This window comes from Sceloporus occidentalis, unplaced genomic scaffold (assembly GCF_023333645.1).
Source record: "Sceloporus occidentalis isolate IW3139 unplaced genomic scaffold, rSceOcc1.0.p SCAF_13, whole genome shotgun sequence".
Taxonomy (NCBI): Eukaryota; Metazoa; Chordata; class Lepidosauria; order Squamata; family Phrynosomatidae; genus Sceloporus; species Sceloporus occidentalis.
The window spans coordinates 13,622,549-13,644,278 of NW_028316993.1; the positions used below are offsets into that span (position 1 = coordinate 13,622,549).

At 43.8% G+C, this 21,730-nt stretch overlaps 1 protein-coding gene across 2 annotated transcripts in view; it reads left to right on the plus strand.

Annotated features, from left to right (window-relative positions):
* LOC149305025 (transcription factor AP-2-epsilon-like) overlaps window positions 1-18,136 on the plus strand; it is a 58,639-nt gene extending 40,503 nt beyond the window's left edge. For both annotated transcript variants that reach the window (XM_089478401.1, XM_089478402.1), the window contains exons 4-7: window positions 9,370-9,598; window positions 9,870-9,988; window positions 14,423-14,564; window positions 16,903-18,136. In XM_089478401.1, the coding sequence (XP_089334527.1) occupies window positions 9,370-9,598; window positions 9,870-9,988; window positions 14,423-14,564; window positions 16,903-17,191 (779 nt within the window). In that variant the 3' untranslated portion in view covers window positions 17,192-18,136. The remainder of the gene's footprint in view (window positions 1-9,369; window positions 9,599-9,869; window positions 9,989-14,422; window positions 14,565-16,902) is intronic.
* The last annotated feature ends 3,594 nt before the right edge of the window (window positions 18,137-21,730 follow it).

Consider the following 21,730-nt stretch of genomic DNA (forward strand, 5'->3'; position numbering starts at 1 on the left):
CCTAACCCAAGTCTTGTTGATTTCAATGGGTTTCTGCAGGCATCATTGCATCTGATGTCAGATTTTCACTAACCCAGTTTGTTGTTGCTGTGTGCCTTCAAGTTGTTTCTGACTTATGTTGACCCTAAGGCAAACCCTCATGGGGTTTTGTTGGCAAGGTTTGTTCAACGGCGGTTTGCCATGGCCTTCGCCTGAGGCTGAGAGAGCGTGACTTTGCCCAAAGTCACCCAGTGGGTTTCCGTGGCCGAACCAGTATTCAAACCCTGGTCTCCAGAATCCTAGTCCAACACTCAAACCACTGTGTCATGCTGACTCTCTCTATTATTATTATTATTATTATTATTATTATTATTATTATTATGCTTAATACTATCCAAGTGCAGCACTACAAATGCTCTTTAACTGACATAGCTGCATCCTGGGATTTGTAGCTGCATGAGAAGGTCATGCCTTGCCAAGCTACACATCCCAGGATCCCACTTGATGCAGCCATGTTGGTTGAACCACTATAAGTTTCAGTTGTGAAAGAGATGAGCCACAATAAGAACAATGAACAAATAGCTGGCTTGACCTCTAGGGAAGGTTCTTCTTCACCCCAAATAGAGCAATCGCTTAGTCTCTGAGCATGGATGAAAAACTGGTTTCTCAAGATTGTCCAGGGGAGAATTTCCACTGTTCTTTTGCACCTATCTATTTCATCTTGATAATGCTGGGTCGACTTTGGAGCTGATGAAAGAGCAAACCTAGGCTTTCTCCCTGAATCACAGAAGAGGCGATCCCTGCCCAAATCTATTGATCCTTGCTCAGCCATAAAACCCCATGGGTGACCTTAGACAAGTCACACTCTCTCAGCCTCAGGGGAAGTCCATGGCAAACCTCCTCTGAACACACCTTGCCAAGAAAACACTACGATAGGTTTGATTTAGGGTCGCCGAAAGTTGGAAACGACTTGAAGGCATGCAACAACAACTCTTACTATTGATTCTGGAGGATTCTGTTCTTTTCATTCCAAAAAGGAGGAGAACCAGGACAGAGAAGACCTTGCTCAGGTTACTCAGTCAAGATAATAAGGGTCAGCATACCTAAGAGGCGGAAAAACTCCCTCCGGCAAAGAAAAGGCTAATGATAGAGGAGACTAAAATGTAGCTGAGAGCCCCCTCTGACCTGCTTTGAGGGCTCAGCCATAAATACCTTCCCTGCTGCAAGAATTTGAACTCTGAGCCACCTTTGGCTTGGAAAGAGAAAGTTGAAGGGTTATTGGTAGGAGGTGATGCCTCTTTTGGGGCATGGCTGGCACCTACCAGTAGCAATGCTTCCAACCTGGTCTCAGCCTGGCTTTCCTTCCTCAATACCTTGGTTGGAGTGAAAAATGCAACACAGTTTATTTGCAATTTTTGTCCTGTTGTCGTTGTCGTTGTTGTTGTGCCTTCTAGTCATTTCCAACTTAAGGCAACTCTTCCTTGGCCGAGAAGAGACTTGAACCTTGGTTGCCAATGTTGGAGTCCACGCTTCGACCGCAATGCCATGCTGGGTCTTGTTTCCGAATTACAGTGAGCCTAAGAGGAACCAGTTATGGGGTTTTCTGGGACTGAGAGTGTGTGACTTGCCCAAGGTAACCCACTGGGTTTCCATGACCCAGCAGGGATTCGAACCCTTGTCTCCTGAGTCTCCAGAGTCGATGTTCAATGTTCAAACCGCTACCCACACATTGTGTTCATGTGCCTTCTAGTTGTTTCCGAACCCACATGGCGTAGTGGTTGGAGTGTTCGACTACGACTGTAGAGACCAGGGTTTGCTTTCCCACATTTCCTTGGGAAAGTCACATTCTCTCAGCCTCAGGGGAAGGCAATGGCAAACCTCCTCTGAACAAACCTTGCCAAGAAAACCCCACAATAGGTTCGCCTTAGGGTCGGCGCAAGTTGGAGACGACTTGAAGACACACGACAACAACAACAAGGTCAACTTATCCCAAGCTTTTCTGAGGCTGAGAGCATATGACTTGCCAAGGGTCTCTGAATGGGTTTCGATGGCTGAGCAATAAATCGAACCCTGATCCATAGATCCGACACCCAAAGCACTATACTCTTTGGACCTTTGGTGGGCCACATAAATATAATTTTGTCCAGGACAAAAAATAATAGTCCCCAAAATGGCAGAAGTCTCAGAGGGGTTATGATTTTCCCTCTAAATATAAATCTCCCCCAGGCTTATTTCTGCTCCCCAAAGCGTCGGTTTTATTCTATTTTATTCTATTTTTTTAGACACAGGAAGTGAGCAACCGGCCACTTTTAAAACTTTAAATAATGTTTAAAAGCTAGTTAAAAAAAAACCAAACCAACCTTCCCTTAAGGTTCCCATTGGAGATATTTTCCCAAGTCGTGCCAAGCATCGCAGTCCAGCGAGCATTTAATTTTCCCACGCGGCATCCGCCTCGTGCCGCCATTAACCTCACGCCAGTTGGAAAGGCTTGGAAGCCTTGCTCTTTTTAACTATTGCTGTTGGACAAAAACTATTGCCATTGGACCCTCCTAGAGTGCATCTACACAGTAGAAATACTGCATTTGGACACCACTTGAGCTGCCATGGCTCCATCCTGAGGTTTGTAGTTTGGGGAGGCAAGAGTACACTTTGGCACCAAAGGCTAAAGGCCTTGTGAAACTACAAATCCCTGCTTTCCATAGGATGGAGCTGCAGCACTGAAAGCGGTGTCCAAAAGTCCATTGTTTCTCCAGTGTAGACGCACCCTTTGGCTTAGAGAGTGTGACTTGTTGAAGGTCGCCCAGTGGGTTTCCAGGAAAGGGAGAAAACACCGAAGGTATAATTAAAAGAGCCGATTGGGGCGAAAGATAAGGACAGAAAACTACAAGATGAAGCAACAGTTTCCATGTTGCTTTTCTTCCAGGTTGTGTAATTGAGTTGAAAGTTGACATAGTGGAGGTAAAAATGGACGGGGAGCTGATATGGACCACCGACCTTTCAGCAAAGCAACCGCGCATCAGTCCATATAAGTGGCAGCTCCTGGCTTCCATTTCGGCATGGCAGATAATGTATTCTGGGTTTTAGGGTGCATCTACACTGTAGAAATAATGCAGTTTGACACCATTTTGACCTCTATGGGCATATTGCAGAATCCTGGGATTTGTCATCTGGGGAGAAGGTCTTAAGGTGCACCTATACTAAAGAAATAATGCAGTTTGACACCACTTTAACCTCAATATTGCTTCATATTGCAGATTCCTGGGATTTGTCATTTGGTGAGGCCTCAGCACTCTTTTGACCAGAAATCCCAGGATTCCATAGGATGCAGCTACACAGCACTTAAAGAGGGTTCAGTCTGCATGACTTCTTCAATGCACCCTTAGCCTGAATTTTGACAGTGTTGTCTATGGTGCTGACCTTATTTTGAGGACTGCCCTTTAAAGTGTGGACCAAAACCATGGAGCAGATGATCCAGACTTTCATGGAGCTCTACAATTCCCAGGATTCCCCATCACTGAGCCTCAAGCACTAAGCAAGTCTTTTAAATTTTGGGTGAGGACCTGGAGAACGGCAGCTGTCAACTACGGCAGCGGCCGCATTGCAGAAATAACCCAGTTCGACACCACATTAACCACCATGGCTAAGTGCTGTGGCATCTTGGGAACTGCAGAGCTCTCTGACGGAGAAGGCTAAATGGCTCACCAAACTACATTTCCCAGAATTCCAATAACAGATAAAAATATATGCAACATATATTAAAACATATATTAAAAAACATTAAAGGGTTTCACGGAACGATCGGAAAGTATATAAGATGTGTTACGATAAATGGTGCATAAAGATATGAAAAGCTTAATAATAACAGAACAGAGAGATACAAATAAAGTTTAATAATAATAATAATAATAATAATGCAAACTTTGGTGTATGAGGAAAACGGACACAGAAATTTGCAATGTATAGGGAGACGGAAAATTAAACTCACAAAATAAAATAAATACCTCTCACTCCTGCTGAGTTTAATGGAGTGAAAACTACCTCTGCAATTTCAACTCAGTTTGCAGCAATTGGAGTAAGCCAAGGGCAAAGGAGGAAAGTGGAAGGAAAAAGAGAAACCGGGACATTTTTAAAAGCAGCAGAAAAAGTGGGATGGCAGAGGATGAACCAGGACTTTCAAAACCAAATCTGGATCCATGGAGGTTATGGCTAAGCCAACTTTGCCAGTGTAAAACGTGTCTGATACTCCGGACTGCTTTAGATCTGCGCCAGAGGCAATGTCTTAAGCCTTTGACCCACGTCATTCGTGCGTGAGGTTGGCAGGGCAAAGCACGAAACCTGTTTGTATGTAATGATTAGACTTGTAAAGTTTATGAGTAAGGAAGGAGTAGTAGGGAAACGCAAGCCAAAGCAGGCCCTACTAGCCTCCGGGCCAGAAGCAATGCAGAGTTTTCTAAGACCTACAGCTTAAAGAGCAACCCCACAAAAAGACTCTTTTTCTCAGGCCTCTTTTCCCAGTGAAAACAAAAGCAAAACTTCCGTTCGGCTCCCTTTTCTCCCTCTGAAACACATAAATGAATTTTACTTGGGTCCCATCTCCAAGATATCGCACTTTGTGTATTTGCAAGTGTTCCAAAATCTGGATAAAAATATATACAGTCGGCCCTCCTTATCCACTGATTTTTTTTATCCACGGATTCAAGCATCCAAAGCTTGAAAATATTTTTAAAAAATATAAATTCCAAATAGCAAAGCTTGATTTTTCCATTTTATTTAAGGGACACCATTTTGCTCTGCCATTATATTTAATAGGACTGGAGCATCCATGAATTTTATTATCCTGAAACAAACCCCAGCGGATAACAAAGTCCCACTATATATCCAAACTCCAAACCACTTCTCATCCCAAGCGTTTTGGATAAGGGAGACTCAATCTCTACTACTACCACAACTACTATTACTACTACTTCTAATGATATCCCCAGAAGCACTGAATTTCTATTTATTTGTCATTGTTGCATGCCTTCAAGTCATTTCAGACTTATGACAACTCTAAGGCGAACCTATCCTGGGGTTTTGCTGGCAAGATTTCTTTCGAGGGGGTTTGCCATGGCCATTCTCTGAGGCTGAGAGAGTGTGACATGCCCAAAAATGTAGCGTGGTTAAGCCCTGGATTACCATTCTGGAGACCAAGATTTGAGTTTCAAACCCTGGTCTCCAGTGTGGTAATCCAACACTGAAACCACACTACATTTCTATCTGTAAGTCTCAATATTTCATCATCTTTTCTCTCTCTTTGTCTTCAATGTTGCCACATCCATAACCCAAACTTTCTTACTCCTTAACCACAGTTATGTCTGGCATATTATCAGCATGAATCTTAGCATCCTATAAGATTTTTTTACTTGCCTGTTTTCAATAACCTTTCCATCCTTATCTTCCCACCAACTAATTTTGGCATCGATTCCAATGCATCATCGCAGCCGCTTTATCACTTCTTATATTCATCCTGCGCACTGTTTTCTGTGCAGGAAACCTATTCTTTTTGTGCGCACAAAAAACCCACAAAACCCTGCGTGTTTTTCCTCTGAAGAATAATTTTGCACAGTGCTTTGGGAATATTCCAAAACTGGGAGTGTATTTTTTTGGAAAGGTTAGGGATGGCCTTCGAGATGAATCTGAGATTGCTACTATGACCCACTAACTACTCCTAATGTAAGCAATCCTAATAGAAAACAAATGGGAACTGGCTTGGGTGGAGTCCTGCCGGGCTTCTTAAGTCATAAATCACTATTCATTAGGTGCCCATGGTTTCACAATTGGCTGTTTTGTTGGACATAAAATGGTCCACGGCAATTGCTCACCAATCTAGCATGGGCATGTCGCTGTCCGTGAATTCGAGGGTTATGTAAGATGTTTTTGCAACGGCCGGATGGACACTTGGGTGTCTCATGGGACTTTTCATTTCTCCCCCAGGTTGTCAAAGCAAATTAAGTCAAATTTAGCTCCAGGAAGGGATTGCCTTCTATGTATCAAAAGTAAGAAGAGATTGCCATTGCCATCCTCTGAGGCTGAGAGAGTGAGACTTGCCCGAAGTCCTTTTGGACGGACATGGAAACAAGGGACGATGGCATGCTTTGAAAGAAGATATACAGGCCTGGATAGGAGGAAATAGTCATTGGCTGCATCTGCACCGATCGCTGAGTGAGCCACGATTATAATAAAAAATGAAGGTTCAAGGTGGAGACCGCAATATTAGGTCCATATTTTGGAAGCGTGACTGAGGTTGAAATAGTCCAGTTTGCTAACCTGGCTTCTGGGGTTTCCGATTAAACCATGATGCGAATCCGAGATTTCCAGACTTCCATCTGTACCTCACCAGTTCTTTTGGCAAGGGTTTAGATCCTCTGAAAGCCAGCATGGTAAAATAGTTTGAGCATAGGTCTAGGACCATGCAGATCGAGGTTCGGTTCTCTGTTTGGTAATGGAAACCCAACTGGGGGACCTACCCTTTCAGCCCCAGAAAACCCCATGATAACTTTGCTTGGGGGACACCATAAGTAAGAAAATGACTTGAAGGCACACAATGACAGCAACAATAGATCCGCTGCTCTTATAGTATGTCTGCACCTACAGTTACAGCAGTTTAATACCACTTTGAACCCCATCCTGTGGGATCCTGAGATTTGCACTTACCGCTCTCTGTAGCCAGGTGTTAAGAGTGCTCCCATAGAGAAGTCATCGTCATCAAACTGGAAATCCCAGTATGGTTTCTAGATCTTCTTTTCTGGTTCTCACTGCAAGGGGAAGGAATCTTGGGGTGAGAATGCCACCTTGAAAATTGTGCGTACTGTATAAATGTAGTTGTGATTACTTTGACATCATGTTTTTCATTTGACTGTGTATAATAGTGGTTGATGCTGACGTCATCGTGCTTAATGACATCACTCAGGGTTTCCCCCTTTTAATATGACACTGTCATCAGGGTCCACTTCCTGTGACATCACAAGGGATCGCCCTTAGGTCTCATGTTTTTGCCCTGAAAATCCAGGAGGTATCCACACCATGCAACTTTCCATCGTACCATGTCATTGGATGGAGCCGTAACAATTTAAAGGGGTACGAAAGTGGTATAACTATCTAATGCGGCTATCTTCATGGCCACCCATTCCACAGATGGAAATATGCTGGACCTTTGGTCCAGATGCCCCACATTAAGCCTTTGAATTTGGAAGGGAGACTTTGGGCAACTACCCAGATACTATCCTGATCCGCTCTGCTTGCTTTCACCCCCTTGGTGAGATCTCAAGCTGAGCAGGAAGGGGATGTCTCAGCTGACTCGCATTCATCTTCCGAGCCCTAAAAGCATTTGCCGTTTTTATATAACATGTGCTGGCTTTTTATAGCCCTGCTAACAAGTTGCGGGGCTGGTGGCTCACAATGTGCCGATTGTCAGGGCCCTCTTAATGGATTCCCACTGGTTGCGTAGCCCTCTCCTGATGGGAGTTTTGAGGTGGCTTATCCAATTTGGGTCTCTTGTACTTCCTTCATAAAAATGGGGGGCGATTTGTTGATCTCCCTATTAAGCAAAGTGCATGAGAGGACGAGAGCATGCCTTCTGGAGCAAACCGTTAAATTGGGAAAACCATTAAAAAGGGGAAGAAAGCCAAGCGTTCAATGACCAGGAGTTATTACATCTGAAGCTAGAGGGTGCTTTTCGAAACCTTGGACTGAAATGGGTTCCGATTCTCAGATAGGCCTTTGCTGAAATCTTTTGTTCTGACTGCAAACAGTATGCTTCCACTGTGCATTGTTTGGAAACTCCAAAAATTAGGGAAGGAAGGAAGTGAATCCACATGTTGTGCAGATACCTTCCAATGTTTTGCAGATGAAAAATGGGACATGTATAGCCAAGATATTAATAAGGAAGAATACACAATCTAGGAGATGGTGCAGCAGTTTGTTTTTGCCTGCATCTACTGGGAAGGGCAAGACTCTATCCACCTCCTTTCCTCCTCTGCCTCTGATGAGTGAACTGAGGTCAAAATGCAAAAGTATTTGCATTTTGAACTCAGTTTGCAGCAACTGAAATAAGGGTCTGACAACATCTGGAATCCAGTTGTGTGTGCCTCATTTTACGAAAGATATAGACAAGTTGGACTGGGTCTAGAGAAGGGCACCAAGGATGACATAAAGTATAGAGAAGAAGACATTTATTATTATTATATTATTATTATTATTATTATTATTATTATTATTATGCCTCATTTCAATTATGTTTACTTAATTAATTTAATTTGTATTTTATAATGCTGTGTGTTTAGTTTTATAATATGGGGGTAAAGGGATTGTGTAATTTTTAATTATGTATGTATGATATGTGTTGTTGATTTTTTTAATTGTTGTTACCCACCTTGATCCTTTTGGGAGAGGTGGGCTATAAATAAAATTATTATTATTATTATTATTATTGGAGGAAAGGTTGAAGAAGATGGGTCTGTTCAACTTGGTGAAGAGCAGACTGAGGGTGATAGGAACGCCCTCTTTAAATATTTCAAGGGCTGTTGCAGAAAGAAGGGAACAGATTTGTTCTCTGTTCCCCCAGAAGACAGGACCAGGTCTAATGGGTCTAAGTTGCAGGAGAGTAGATTTTGATTGAACATTAGGAGGAACAGCTTGATGGTAAGAGTAGTTTGGCATTAGAACCAACAACTCAGAGAGATAATGGAACCTCCTTCTTTGGACGTCTTTGAAAAGAGGCTGGAGGGCTCTCTGCTGTAATCCTGCATGGAGCAGAGAGTTGGACTCAATGCCCTATGGAGCCCCTTCCATCTCTATGATGGTATGATCCCGATGTCCCTTGGGCCTCATTCCCACTTACAAAAAAAAAGCGGTTTGCAATCCAAATCGATGGATCAATTTGACAGCAGAGCTTGGTTCCCACTACATGTGGCCTGGTCGCATTTTTCCCCTTGTAAAGTAACCCACTTGCAGTTCACATTCATTTTGAATCGGTTCAAAATGGACCCTCTCCAACCGGCCGAAGGGTCAAATTTAAATCGATTCCGATCCGCATCTGGTTCACAGTTGCGCAGAATCGATTTATCCAAAAAGAAGCAGAAAACATCAGTGTCAAAAAGGTTAAATGGGTCTAGCGTGTGGCCCCTCTCGCCGCATCGCTTCAGCGATTTGGTTCAAGTGCGAACCAGGGTCATTTAAACCGGTTCAAACCAATTTGTGATCCAATTTAAAAGGTAGTGGGAATCAGGCCTTGGATTATTTCCCACCCGGTGCAAAAAAGCATTGTCTCCAGGTAGCAAAACTCCATTCTAGCTTGGTGGGAATTAAGCCTCCTTTTACTCAGTCGTGTGTTCCCATTTTGTGTCCTTCTAGTGCCCATCCCGCCAAAAGCCAACGGGACCACCATCTCGGCCCTGACCATGAACAAAGACACCCTGATAGGAGGCGTCACAAATCCCAATGAAGTCTTCTGCTCCGTTCCTGGACGCCTCTCCCTCCTCAGCTCCACCTCAAAATACAAGGTGACCGTTGGCGAAGTCCAGAGGCGGCTTTCGCCCCCCGAATGTCTCAACGCGTCTCTGCTTGGCGGAGTCCTCCGGAGGTGAGAAACCCAGAAGATCTCTCCGGGTCATTGTGGGTCACAAATAGTTATTTTGCTTGATCTGACAACATCTCAAACTAGTATCAGTTGCATGGGTTTTAGTTTGTTTAGATCGGTTGGACTGGACCTTGGGAGATGGTTCCCACTAAACCATCTACTTCTCAGAGTCATTGCTGGAATAACATGGGGGCAAATGATGTACATGAACATGAACTCCCTGGAAGAAATGTGGACATAAATAAATAACATTTTCTCTGTTTTCCCCTTTTAGGGCAAAATCTAAAAATGGTGGAAGGTGTTTAAGGGAAAGACTGGAGAAGATTGGGTTAAATCTACCTGCCGGGAGGCGTAAAGCAGCCAACGTTACCTTGCTAACATCATTGGTGGAAGGTAAATTTTCTTTCCGTTTGGCATATTGTGGGATTATTTTGAAGGCCTATGGGTTGTTGGGGTACTTAAAATGTCTTCACTTTCTGATGGTTGCATTTATCTGCCTTGCATATCTGTTGGCTATGAGGGGAGCAGATGGATGGATGGATGGATGGATGGATGGATGGATGGATGGATGGAGAAAAGTGTACATGTCCAACCTTTCAGCCCTAAAAGGTCTCCAGGAATTAAAATAAACATCCATTGTAGGAGAACAGTAAACACCATAGAATAAATAATGCAAATAATGTAGGAAGACAACAGTCTCTGGAAAACAGAAATTAAGGGCTGAATCTAATCCGAATCTAACTGCTTGTTGTGGTTGTTGTGTGCCTTCAAGTCATTTCTAATTTATGGTGACCCTAAGGCAAACCTATCATGGGGTTTTCTTGGCACATTTCTCTAGATGGGGTTTGCCATTGCCATCTTCTGAGGCTGAGAGAATGTGACTTGCCCAATGGGTTTCCATGACCAAGCCAGGATTTGAATCCTGGTCTCCAGAGTCATAGTCTAATGCTCAAACCACTACGCCATGCCGGCTCCAGATTTTCTATCTTACTGCCACTTGCACCGAGGTAGTGCTCCAGCAGAATTTGGACTTTTGCTTTCCATGACATTGACAGGATTTGCCTGGCTGTGACCACCTCTCAACTCACACTTTCTGCTAAGGATGGTGAAAGAAGGAGTGAGAGACTGAGACTGGAATCCTGTTGCTGTTTTACACATGCCTAAATTCCTCTACACAAGTGGTTGGACACAAGTGGTAAATTTTATCTGATACAGAATGGGCATGTTCAGTTCCAAGGCTGGGGAAGAAGAATGGCCATGCAATGCTATTGCGCATGAATGGGCATTGCTCATGGATGCTCAGGCCCATTTGTGCATTTGTTTGCATATTCAGGCTGGACTCCTGTTGATGTCCTACTTAGGTGTAGATTGCCTTACACAAGTGGATTCCCTTTTAGGGCTATTTTGCAATGGGCATATTCGGTTTAATGGTTGCATAAGTGGATTTCCTTAAGTGTAAACAGGCGCCTAAATTCTGTGATGAGTTCAAAGTAGAGCCTTTGAATCGATTACATTTATGTCAGTCGTTCCCAACCTTTTGTTTTTTTAATAACCCACACCCCTAAGTTTGGTTCATATTCGCACCCCTACAAAAGCAACATCGCAATTGAAGATGGAGTCTTCTGATTTCTAATTTTTCTAACCACAAATTGAACCACATACAATACTGAGAATGAATTTGTGGAACTTAACTATATATATATATATATATATATATATATATATATATATATATATATCAGTGTGCAGAATGCAAATTAAAACCAGCAATTAAATTTTAATTTATTCAGAAAAAAAATTGAGTGGTGACTCGTGACTCTTCTCGCAAGGACACAAGCCACTCTTTGTTGCAACCCTTGAAGTACTATCTTGCACCACTGGGAATCCCTGATCTATTGTGTTGATTCAGCCATAGATTAAATTGACCTGCTTTAGTTGGGATTAAACTCCCGGATCCCAGACATGGAGTTGCACATTCCTGGATGGTGCATAGCTATTCATTTTAACGCCGTCATTGTCACACTTGATTCACAACAACTACACCTGTGCATTATCCTTTGCAGAATGGAATGAGAAGCAGGCAGGTGGGCCAATGCACATGCAGTTACACACGTTGGTGTGCAATGGAAGGGTGGTGTAGTACAAGCCCCTGGGTGTAGATTTGCACTACTTCAGCATAGGATCCCGGCTTTAGTTTTCTTGGCTCATTTGCACAATGTTACCATTCAACACAAGACCAGCGTGTAGCACAGTTAATGCGAAACGCTGCAGGTGGAGATTTGTGCTATGCAAACCTGGTGTGGGATCTCAGCCAGAGGGTATGGATGTGCTGCTAGGGCTCTTTGTGTACCCTGGGATGATGATACTTTCACATAAAGAAGTGAACCTTGAGGTCAGATTCTTTGCAAGTGCCATAGATACGCAACTATGAGTGGACCTCATGTATAAGTCGGGGTAGATTTGGGGGGCAAAATTATGGATTTTGATATGACTCTTGGATAAGTCGAGGGTAAAACTTAGAGATGTGCAACAATGGATTTAAATGATGAAGCAAAGGAAAATAATGCCAAAGAACCTACAAAATTATAGAACTCATAACTGTTTTGGCTCACACTGAAGGCTGGTTGGAAAAGAATGTAGAGGGAGGTCAGTGCTTCTTGGACAGATTGCACTCTTGCCTTTCACCAGGGATGGTTCCCTTTTTAATAAGAGCTGAAGTATAGTATTAACCATAGATAAGTCGCTGTAGGTTTTTGGGGTCAATTTCTAGACTTATACATGAGTATATACATTAATCTGGGGGGAAACGGCACACACTCCAACATCAGAAATAGACCAGGAAAGAGGCAGAGGAGGCCTTATCCTTGGACTTAATGCAAACGAAGGAGGTTGTTGCTGATCCGAGTAACTTGGATGCCAAAAGCCAGCACCGGCAGAAAGAGAATCCATTGTGCCAAAGAGAGAAGCAGCAGCTGCTGGGGAGGAACAGAAGAAGCCCCATCGTCTTTGTTGGCAGCAAATGAAACGAATAGGTCTGCGCCACGGCAGCAGTTGTTCCCCAAGGCGTTTGGGGCAGGCTCTCCCTTTGCGCCGTGGCTGATTTCCATGAGAAGGAGGAGAGGTGCGGGTGTCCAAAGGCACATTTTTTGACTCAGCCCAGGCAGCTGGGAACTGTCACTGGCTGCTTCTGCTGCTGTTGATGTTCAAAGGATCTGGGTAAATTACAGGCAAAGGGGCATTTGAACAAGGAAACAAGTAGGGTGGCCCTGTCTCTTACTCTGCGGAGGATGGTCCTCTGGTTGTAAGGATGTAATCCTTCCCTAATTTTATTCATGAAGAAGCAATGAGTAACTTGTGCAGATTTCTTCCTGGGGCAAGAAAGTCTTCAATTTATTTATTTATTTATTGCAACTTTCTTCCTAGTGTAAGGAAGTCTTTGATTTATTATTATAATAATAATTATTTATTTATTTATTTATTTATTTATTTATTGCATTTTCTTCCTGGTGCAAGAAAGTTTCTAGGTCTCATGGCTCTCACAATCCGACCCCCATGGCTACACCTCTGGCCTGATATCTTAGCCATGTAGAAAATACAGGGGTCACGGTTGCATAAAATGTTTTCCCCTTGGCTGGCTTAGGCCACCATGGGTTGGGCGGATGACCAATTTCTGTTGACTTACACATGGATGGGAGGAGGACTAAGAGGCAGACACAATGCGCCATGAACGCTGCGCCATCAATGCAGCGCCAAGGCTTCCTTAGGACACAACTCTGAGGCCGTCCCTATCCATCACTCCATGGACATGGCCTCTCATTGGTGAAATTGATCCGTCTTCAGGCATCCCTGCGGAAGTAATCAAAGCTGACGGCAATCGATCACATCCAGCTCCCGAACACCCAAGTTAGGCAGACAGGCCGCTAATTCATCTCCGCTCTCCTGCTGTTTGCCAGATTAGGGCCATCCATCCCCAGTGTATTAACCTAGTTGCCGGTGTCGCTTTTGCTGTCCTTGTGGGATGCTGGGCTTTCTCTCTTTTAGAAGATCTGAGCACAATCCTAGAGGAACCCATCCTAAGTTTCTAGCTCTCATGGCCCTACAGAATGATGATTTCCCCCCACATTTGAATATGTGAGATTAAAACATGAGGATAGTCCTCTGTATTCTGCCCCATGGAGATAGCAGTTCTCGGGACTGAGCATATGGGCCTCCATATTAGAAGTGCTGCATCGCTTCACCCTTCAACCACTGGTTCAGCAGATCTATTCTGGTTGTGTCAACCAATAAGATACAACTAAAGTAGCAATATTACCCATGCAGCAAAATCCATTGTGGTGACGCCTTGACTAAGCCCACCAAAAAGTACAAAATACATAATCTAAGCTTTCCAAGACCATAGTCTTCTTCATTAGGCACAGATGTTAGAAGTTATTTTTTAGTGGGAGAAATGTGACAGTGGAGGATCAGAGCTGCATCTTCCTAGAGATGTTACAGCTGAGTTTAACATGCTTTGCCTTATGTTGTCCATTGCCTGATGGCATCCTTAGGGCAGTGCTACTACGTTGTAGTTACACACTCTCAGCCTCAGAAAACCCCATGATAGGGTTGTCACAAATCGGAAATGACTTGAAGGCACACAACTACAACAGTAAATTGGTGTCTCTTGTATAAAATGGCAAAATCAAAGTTTGCTTTATGGATTTTTGGGGTGAGGTTCAAGCCATGGATGGTTTAATCCGTGGATGCTGAATCTATGGATAAAGAGGTTGCTAATTGCCAATCAATCAATGAGTCAGTCAGTCAATCCTAAAATACATTTTTTAACAGGAGAAGCTGTTCATCTGGCCCGGGATTTTGGTTACGTGTGCGAAACAGAGTTCCCAGCCAAAGCTGCAGCAGAGTACCTCTGTCGCCAGCATGTGGACCCCGGTGAGCTCCATGCTCGGAAGAACATGTTGCTGGCAACCAAGTGAGTATTGTTTTCCTTTTGGATTGGAATGAGAGGTCAGTGGTGACTGCTGACTCAATGGAGGTGCATCTACACTAGTGATCCCCACACTCTGGCCCTCTAAGTGCCTTGGAATTCAGTTCCCAAAAACCTCCATAATGTTGGCCAACGGTCTGCCGTTCTGAATGCATCATCCAAAACACCAGGATGATCAGAGCTTAGGAATCGCTGATCTATACCACTTTAACTTCCATGGCTCCATCCTGCAGAATCCTGGGATCTGTAGTTTTGTGAGGCAGCACCGGCCACTCATTGGTGGGGAAGTCTAAAGACCTTGTGAAAACCCAGGGTTCCATTGGATGGAGTTACAGCATTTAAAGTGATGGCAAACTGCATGGTTTCTACAGTGTAGATGCACCCTCAGTTGCCTTGTGGGGCCTTTTGGGGTTTCTGTTTCAAGGTGGCTCCACAAAACACCTGCTGAAATCCTGCAATCTCTTGATCTGACCCTGGGAACACATTTATAAATCCATCCAGCCGCATGGAGGAGCAGAGTTGCACAGCGTTGGTAAGCAGAGGGCTGAAAGGTAATGCATTGAGCCACCTCCTGTCAGGGATCAGCGGCGCACCAGCAAAAGCAGAGACCAGTGCAAGGTCTTGTTGCAACTCATTGGAGGCTTGATGCAATATCCTTCAGCACCCCACTCACCATCGCTGCATTCCTCAATGCAGCTGGCTGGATTTTAAGGCAGGTTTTGGAGGCATTTTGCCATTGTTACAATGGTATCATGATCGTAAAAGTGTCCTGGAGTCTCAGTGTAATGGTTGCCAGGATCTTAGGGTGTCCTATGAAGTGCATGTAGCCCACAATTCCCACACCAGCCATATGCTGTGGTTTAAGGAAGGCTCTACAAAGTCTGGTCTTCAAGATGTCACTGGATTGCAACACCTAGCAGCCCTCACCATTGGGTAGACTAAAGGCTGTGCTTTGAAGGTTCACAAGTGCAAACATTCACACATGTACACAGGAGCTTGCCAAGCGCACATGCATTTTAGTGTTTTTCTTGGCTGGGTGATCCCAAATTCTTGAAACAGCCGTTCCTGCCTCAGAGCTGAATGAGATGATTTTCCCTCCCCACCAAACTTAGTTTCCAAACCGAGCAACAAATTGCTGTTTCATAAAACTGTAAAAATGAAGTGCAGGCTGCAAAGTATAAATGGCCAGTTGCAGAGGTCAAATTCCCCAACTGTGAGCTGCATTAATTATATATAAAAAAGCATTCATGGAGAGCCTAGATTCTAAGGGAAGGACTTGTGGCCGTCCAGATGCTAAGGAACTACCACTCCCATCATCCCTCACCATTCGCCATCTGAGAAGGCTGATGGGAACTGGAGTCCAACACCATCTGGAGGGTCACATAGTCTGAAAACATGGCCACATAGTCTGAAAAACCCACAAAAAACTCTGGAGGCTGGCCATGAAAGCCTTCGTCATCACAATGAACACACCATCTGGGTTTTAATATTGGTATGACCGTCACCTCTAACACACACACACACACACACACACTTTTGTCTCGAATAAACACACCCAAACATACACACGGTAGGTACCTGAATCTTGGGGACATTGTCCATATCCCTGTCAGTGTCTTACACATGTGTAAGTTTCCTTATGGAGGTGACTGAATATGTTTCTCTGAATTGTGGAACTGAAGTTGGCCTTGCCATACTGTTGTGCATAGAGATGCACACTGAGCTGGGCGACATTGCTTTTCTACACAAAGGTTGCACAGTGCAAGTGGGCCTTTGGTATTCTATGGGGTTGGTTCCAGGACCCCCTGTGGATACTAAAATCCGTGGATGCTCAAGTCCCATTTAATCCAATGGCATAGTATATAAGGGGTCCCTTATACAAAATGGCAAAATCAAGGTTTGTGAAGCCAAAGGCTTTCATGGCCGGCATCTATAGTTTCTTGTGTTTTTTTCGGGCTATGTGGCCATGTTCTAGAAGAGTTGAAGAATAAACTCTTCCAGAACTTGGCAACAAAGCCCAAAAAACCCACAAAAAATCAAGGCTTGTTTTTTTAGAATTTATATATATATTTGATTGTTTGAATCCGTGGATAAGAATTCTGTGGATACGAAATGCATGGATGTGGAGGGCCAACTGTAGGGTGCGAAAAGGCTAACAGATGGCGGCCAGTGTTTTCAGCTCTTCCAATGAGCAAGTCATAAAATGGCACCTTTCCAGGGCTAGTTCCATGTGAATTTTTCAATAGGACTCTGGTGGACCAGATTGTCCCATCGGCCTGGAGGAGGGTTCAAATGTGACATCTCCCCTTTCTTCCTGTTCTAGGCAAATCTGCAAAGAGTTTGCCGATCTCATGGCCCAAGACCGCTCTCCGCTCGGGAACAGTCGCCCATCCTTCATCTTGGAACCGGGAGTCCAGAGCTGCTTAACCCACTTCAGCCTAATAACGCACGGTTTTGGGGGTCCGGCAATCTGCGCGGCTCTCACAGCCTTCCAGAACTACTTAGTGGAGTCGCTCAAAGGGCTTGATAAAATGTTCCTGAACAGCACAGGCAACGGCCATCCGGTCGGCGACTCCAAAACTTCAGAAAAGGACGTGAAGCATCGGAAATGACGCCAACGTTTCCCAGCCCGGCTCTTCAGAGGGGTTGTTTCCTTCTCGGTTCGTGAGAACACAAAGAGAGGCCTGCTTGGTTCTTATCAATGTCAGGAAAACCTAAAACGAACACGCCCCTTTCGTTCCTGTCGTCGTGTTTTCCGAACTGTGACAAACGCGTTTCTGGAACCTAGCTGAGAAAAAGCAGAGGCAGACGAGGAGAACCGGAGGAGAACCATCAGGAGGAATTTCATAGAGACTGAAGTCAATGGAGAGGAGTGGACGCTCCTTTTCTGGATACGCTTTTCATTTTGCAGTAGTGAATACCCGAAGCCAGGTTACATGTGCAATTCTTTTCCCCTTCCCCGATATATTGTTTTTCTTTAAATGCCCAGAGTCGTAAAATATTGAGATGTTCCACAAGACCATTGAAAGCAAACAAGGAGGTCTTGATGGAAGCCATGGACTTGTATCATCTTATGGGGCAAGCCTGGAGATGTGAGAAGGAGAGAAAGAGAGGTATTCCTGTCCTTTCTAGTGGTAAGGAAAACCTTACCAGTGACGCTCTGACTTTGTTTACACCCTTTCGACTTGGATTTTCTCTGCGGAAGGCCGACTCGTCGATATATATATATAAATAGATATACACAATTCTTGGAAATTTTCCTATCAAAGGAACCAGAATTTCAGCAAATCTTCCCATCCAACAAAGTGCGTTCCAGCTGATCTGGGCCCAGGACGAGTGAGATTTATACGACCGTCTCTCCCCATTCCTTGCCTTGGGTTTTTATTGAAATATTAGTTAAAAAAATATTAAAAGAGTGACTAAATAATAAATAATAATAAATTAATAAATGATTAAAGCACAAGAAGCAGACCTTGAAGGAGGCCAAACCGAACTGTTTTAAAATTCTGTATATATTTATTTATGTGTAATTAAATCAAAAAAGTTTTTAAATGTCCAGTGAGCGTTATTTATATCCAATTCGGTTGGGACTTCACCTTTCTTTCTTTCTTTCTTTCTTTCTCTCTCTCTCTCTTTTTAAAAAAGGTCTCTTTTTTGGAAAGAGAAGTCTGTTTTTAGAATTTTCTGGAACAAAGTTTTTGGATTCCCAACATGGTCGCATGGACAAATGCCCCGTGATGCTAATAATAATAACAATAATACGAGAGACACTGAACATCCTTTACTTTCCCATTAGGTTTTGGTTTCTTTGGTTTTCCCTTCTGTATGTCCTGTTGTTTCTAGATGTAACAACCCTGCGACCGCAGCCACAAGGACAAACATGTCAGCCGTTATCTTAATAAACCCTCTTTTTATTTGGAAATGCAGTTACCTCCCTGTGTTTGTGACGTTGGCAACAGATGAGTAAAGACTGTGCTAGGGTCAAATCTGCAAAGAGCAAAGACGATAACCTAAGGATTCAAGGCAACCTAAAAAACATATGGCGGTGGGTGGAGGAAATGTTCAGCCATTTTGTGAAGGACTGTAGAGGAAAACAGGTATTTGGGGGTAATAGATCATCCCCATCACCACCATCATCATCATCTCCACCATTATTATCATCATCATTATCATCATCCTTATTATTACTAAGTTCTGAGCTGTTTAGGGACAGAGAGGGAATATAGGTTGATATTTAAGGAAACTATATATTCTGTTTACCAGATCAATGTTAGCAAAAGATGCCTGCACTGTTTGGACTCCATAACAAGCTCTCTGGTATTTGCAAATTTGCAAATGTATTGCCTTCTTTCTGAACTATTCCCGTTGCTCAAAGGAAAGGGGACATAAGAGAGAAAGGGATGAAACAGAATAGGGTTTGTAGATGTCAAGGTCTGGTCCATCTTCTTTACTCCTGTCCGGGTGGGAGTGCTGTCTTGGGAAAAGTGTGTGTATACGTTTCCCTCATTGCTTAAGAAAGACCTGTCTCCTTAAGATCACCAGCCACACCAATGAATTAGGAGTTCAGGAACATACAACACTGCTTTCTATTGGGTCAAACCCTTGAACTATTTAGCTCAGGGGTTGTGACTCTGTGGCCACCTTCCATCAGATGTTGCCCATAGAGTTATGCTGGAGGATCTCCAGATGCCTAGAAAGACTACCTTTCCAGGAATCTGGAGGTCTCCCAGCATGACTCTGTGGCCAACTTGTGCCAGAAATGTGATGTTCACTGTTAGCTGTGGTTTCACTTATCAATGAGAACAGATCCTCTGCAGATATGGAGATACTACATAGGATTTCATGGTCCTTTTTTGCATGCAAATGGAAACAGAAGGGGCTACAATGGAAGTGACTGTCTTGGAATCCCCTTTGACGGTGGTAAACCTCAGTGTTTGGAAAATTCAGCCGGAGTAACCCACCCTGCTTCGCTATGTACCCTTCACTGCCAACTTGCCAGCCCATTCCCCTGAAAAGCAATGGAAATGTTGATTGAGAAGCTGAAGCACAAGGCTATGAACACCAGAGAAATTCAGCCATAAAAGCCCAAGGAAAATTGCTGGGAGATAAACTTGTGTTTTTGCCCCCCGACCAGAGTTGCCAAAACCAGGTTGCGTCTCTTAAAAAAGGAAACCGGTCTAATAGGCCTTTAACGAAGTTACGTTTCTGCTCTCCCTCCCCATTCCCATCTCTAATTAATTGGAAAAGCAACGTTTAACACACCTTGGAGAAATTTGTGGGATTCGTGACGGCTAGAACTTGGCGGCAAGAATGTTTTTGTTTCCAGGAACGTTTTTGTTTCCATGCACACCACCCCTCTCCGCAAATAGGTAATGGGCACCTGAAACCAAAACTCACTTGCGTGTTTTTGGTTTTAGGAAAGCTGTTCCATTGCCTCTTAATTGGGGGTTTAGGTTGGGGCAGCATGAAATGGGGAGAAGTTTAGCCAAAATCCTTGGGTGGAAACATTCGTAGTCAAAAGTGGTCATACCTTCAGCCACTGTGACTTTCGCTTTCTTTTTTTGTCGCTTTTGTGTCCAATTTTGGGTAGCATCTTCTTTGCTGTAGTAGACATTTATGTGGTCAATGTCACTAGGTACAAGTGCCATGCAAAGAAGGTGAGGAGGAGGATAAAGAGGAGTGAAGAAGAAATGATGATGATGATGATGATGATGATGATGATGATGATGATGATGATGATGATGATGTTTATGAGATTGTAAACTGAGTGCATGCCCTTCTGCTGGGGATTCATGTTTATGGGCCAGTATTCTGTGTCTGCTATTTTAACTAAGTACCTTGTAGGATCATAAGACTAAAAGAACTGGGAGGGCAGCTATGAAGCAACTAGAAAAGATCCTAAAATGTAAAGATATACAACTGAGCACGAACGTTAGAATCGCACAAGCCATTGTATTCCCTATTATCATGTCTATGATTCTATGTACAGATGTGATTGTTGCTGGACAGTTAAGAAGATGGATAAAAAGAAAACCAATTCATTGGAAATGTGGTGCTGGAGAAGAGGGCTGAGGATATCAGGGACAGCCAAGAAGTCAAACAAATGGGTCCTAGAACAGATCAAGCCAGAAATCTCTCTGGAAGCCAAGATGACCAAACTAAGGCCGTCGTACTTTGGCCACATCATTGGAAAAAACAATAATGCTAAGAAAAGTGGAGGGAAGCAGAAAGAGAGGAAGACTGCATGCTAGATGGATGAACTCTATAAAAGAGGTTATAGGTATGAATCTGCAAGACTTAAGCAAAGCAATGGAGGACAAGGAGTCTTGGAGAGCTCTCATCTACAGGGTTGCTGTGAATTGAGATTGACTCAAGGGGGGGATAACAACAAAAACCTTGCAGGATTAAAGGATTTTTACAATTATGGCAATAGTGTCATAATCGTGAATAGCTCTATAAATCTGTAACTGCGACACTGAATCCCAGCTCCTATTTTTTTGTATTTTATCATGGTGTTTCCTATATTCAGCCGCTGTGCTTCGGCTGCACGCCACTTTAGATTTTGGGTGTTACGTTTGCTTGCAAGCCCTTCTTTATGGGAAGTTCGGATTTAATCACGGGAGTTGGAGATAAGTGGGTGGGCAGACACATCCATCCCCAAGTCCTGCCAATATCTCCAAAAATCCTGTCTGCCAGGATTAAGGAGGTTTCCACCTCTTTTTCCTGCCAGCTCCTACCAGCGGCTCCTGCTGTTCCTCCCCAACCAGAGCTGGCAATTAGCTCTTTAGCAATTAGGTTGGCATATTTACCTGCCCTGCGTCTCCCCTGGCACAAAGCACCTGTCTGCAAAACAGGTGTCTTATTAAAGGGATCTCTTTTCACCACAGCAGGAAACCCAAGCTTTGCTTGGGTGCCAGCGTACAACAGGGAGCTCAAGACAGCTGTGCATGGCTCCTCTCCTCTCCGCTCGACTCTGTCCTCATAACAACCCTGTGAGGTAGGTCAGGGTGAAAGAGCACAGTTAGCCCAAGGCCCAGCCAGGGGCAATGCATGGCCTAGTAGGGAACAGAACCCGGATCTACCAAGCTTCAGCCCAATTCTTGAGTCTAATAACTGCATCCCATGTCTGGGTGCATGTATCTTGATGTGCA